The sequence below is a fragment of the Solanum dulcamara genome, chromosome 8 (assembly GCF_947179165.1).
Source record: "Solanum dulcamara chromosome 8, daSolDulc1.2, whole genome shotgun sequence".
In the NCBI taxonomy this organism is placed as follows: Eukaryota; Viridiplantae; Streptophyta; class Magnoliopsida; order Solanales; family Solanaceae; genus Solanum; species Solanum dulcamara.
In genome coordinates, this window is record NC_077244.1 from 62,147,889 (window position 1) to 62,149,903 (window position 2,015).

Sequence of the window (2,015 nt, forward strand, 5' to 3'; positions counted from 1 at the left end):
TTTGTTATCTAAGCTAGGATAGAATTAACATAATTCTAGACTTAAAGTTACTTTTAGGTAAGGGTATGACGATGAATATAATATCGATCCCGTGCTAATAGCCTGGTTAATAAGTTTATAATTTGATATGAACCCAACAGTACTATTTTATTTCTTTAGTGAATAATTTAAATGACCAAACTAACCAAAACCCTCCATCCCCCACCCACGTAAGCTAAGGATGTGACGTCATTAAGTAGCTCACAATTTTAGTTTCTCCACCGAGCCATATAAGACATATGCACGCTCTCTTTACGCTCATTTGGACTTCCCAGCTTGAATTTTAAACGTCCACACGTTTCCAGTCCTTGGACCCATTTTGAATGATTTTGACAAAGGTCACCGGCCCCTATACAATTTCATTCCTTCATCCATTCATATCATATATATATCTAAATTGTTTATAATCATTTTCCCTCCAATGGTATTTTCAATTAAAACTATCTCTTTCTCAGCTATTTGGGTCCACTTTAATAATATACTAGCTCGTAATAACAACAATCCATGGATCAAGAAGGTGGCCCTAGTCATGATCAGCCAAAGTACAAAGGAGTTCGGTTGAGGAAGTGGGGGAAATGGGTTTCTGAAGTCAGATTGCCTAATAGCCGGGAGAGGATTTGGTTGGGCTCCTATGATACCGCTGAAAAAGCCGCAAGAGCTTTTGATGCTGCTCAATTCTGCCTCCGTGGGCCGAAAGCCAAATTTAACTTCCCTGATAATCCGCCGAATATATCCGGCGGACAAAGGCTTTCGCCTGCGGAGATACAGGCTGTCGCAGCTAGATTTGCGAATGATCACTCGCAGTCGTCAGTAGTACAGGAAATACGGCCTGATGATCATGAGGGTAATATGGGAAATATTAATTCGCACGTGATAAATATGGAGAAAGAGGAGATTTCGCTATCATCAACTAATTGTGAGGTTGTCCAAATGGACACTATTAGTAATAATAATAATAATACTGTTGCGGCTGAAATGGATTGGGCTTTCTTTGATATGACCGAGAATTATTCATATCATCATGCTAGTGGGCCTCCACCTGAATTTTTTTGTGATCCATATCATCCTGGAGGAGGAGGAGTACTGGATTGTTTGTCAAGTAACCTCTACTCACCACCACATTTTCCACAAAGAGCAACTCCTAATTATGATGACGATGATATTGGCAATGGTGGCGATGAACATTATTCTCAACAATCCTTCCTCTGGAACTTTTAACTCTCTCTATATATATAGATATATATACTAGTACTGGATTAAGCAGCAGCATATATATTAGTATATGCTAGCTGATTTTTATCCAATGCTAAGTTCTGGGGATATGTACGTAGTAAACTAATCCTTTCCAGTTTTCTAATAATAATTTTTTTTTGCTGGAAAGGCGATATATAGTATATAAGCCTCATATGAGTTTTTAGAGTTGTGGGATATAGATGCAAGTTGCCAGCAATGATCAGCAGGCCTGCATCGATCAGTAATATCTTAATGAATAAGTTGTTGTTTTTAATTTAAGAAGGATTTACATATATAAAGGACGAAGAAATTTTCAGGAGTCTGTATTAATCACCATCTTATGTATGATCTTAAGAAGGTTTCATTGATGATCAAAACATATATATATATATAATTAACTACTGATCAATGATCATTTATTTATTTATTTTCTTAGACTTCGTATCAAATAAAAATAGAAAAAACAAATAGAAACGGAGAGAATATAAGTTATATTGACTAGGCCAACTTGCTCGCTACATGGAGCTAGCTAGCGTAATTAAGTAATAAAGTTTCTGCAATAAATTAACTCTTCATTAGTTATCAATTTATGTAAGAAGTTATAGATTTAATTTGAACTGTGTCCTTTATCCAAGAATAACTAAGATCACTATACACCCAGCATAATTTTCCAGGCAAACGCAACTAAACTATCCCTCGTCCAGCAAATGATTGGCAATGATATGCACATATATACTGTTAAG

The 2,015-nt window shown here is 36.1% G+C and overlaps 1 protein-coding gene across 1 annotated transcript; it reads left to right on the top strand.

Annotated features, from left to right (window-relative positions):
- Positions 1 to 406: 406 nt before the first annotated feature.
- Positions 407 to 1,644, top strand: LOC129900873 (ethylene-responsive transcription factor ERF017-like). The gene has a single exon (XM_055975945.1). It carries the CDS (start codon positions 544 to 546, stop codon positions 1,255 to 1,257), a length of 714 nt encoding a protein of 237 aa, XP_055831920.1. The 5' UTR covers positions 407 to 543; the 3' UTR covers positions 1,258 to 1,644.
- The last annotated feature ends 371 nt before the right edge of the window (positions 1,645 to 2,015 follow it).

What these genes read in the sequence shown, in the direction of transcription:
- LOC129900873 (XM_055975945.1), top strand. Translation starts at nt 544, where the DNA reads ATGGATCAAGAAGGTGGCCCTAGTCATGATCAGCCAAAGTACAAAGGA.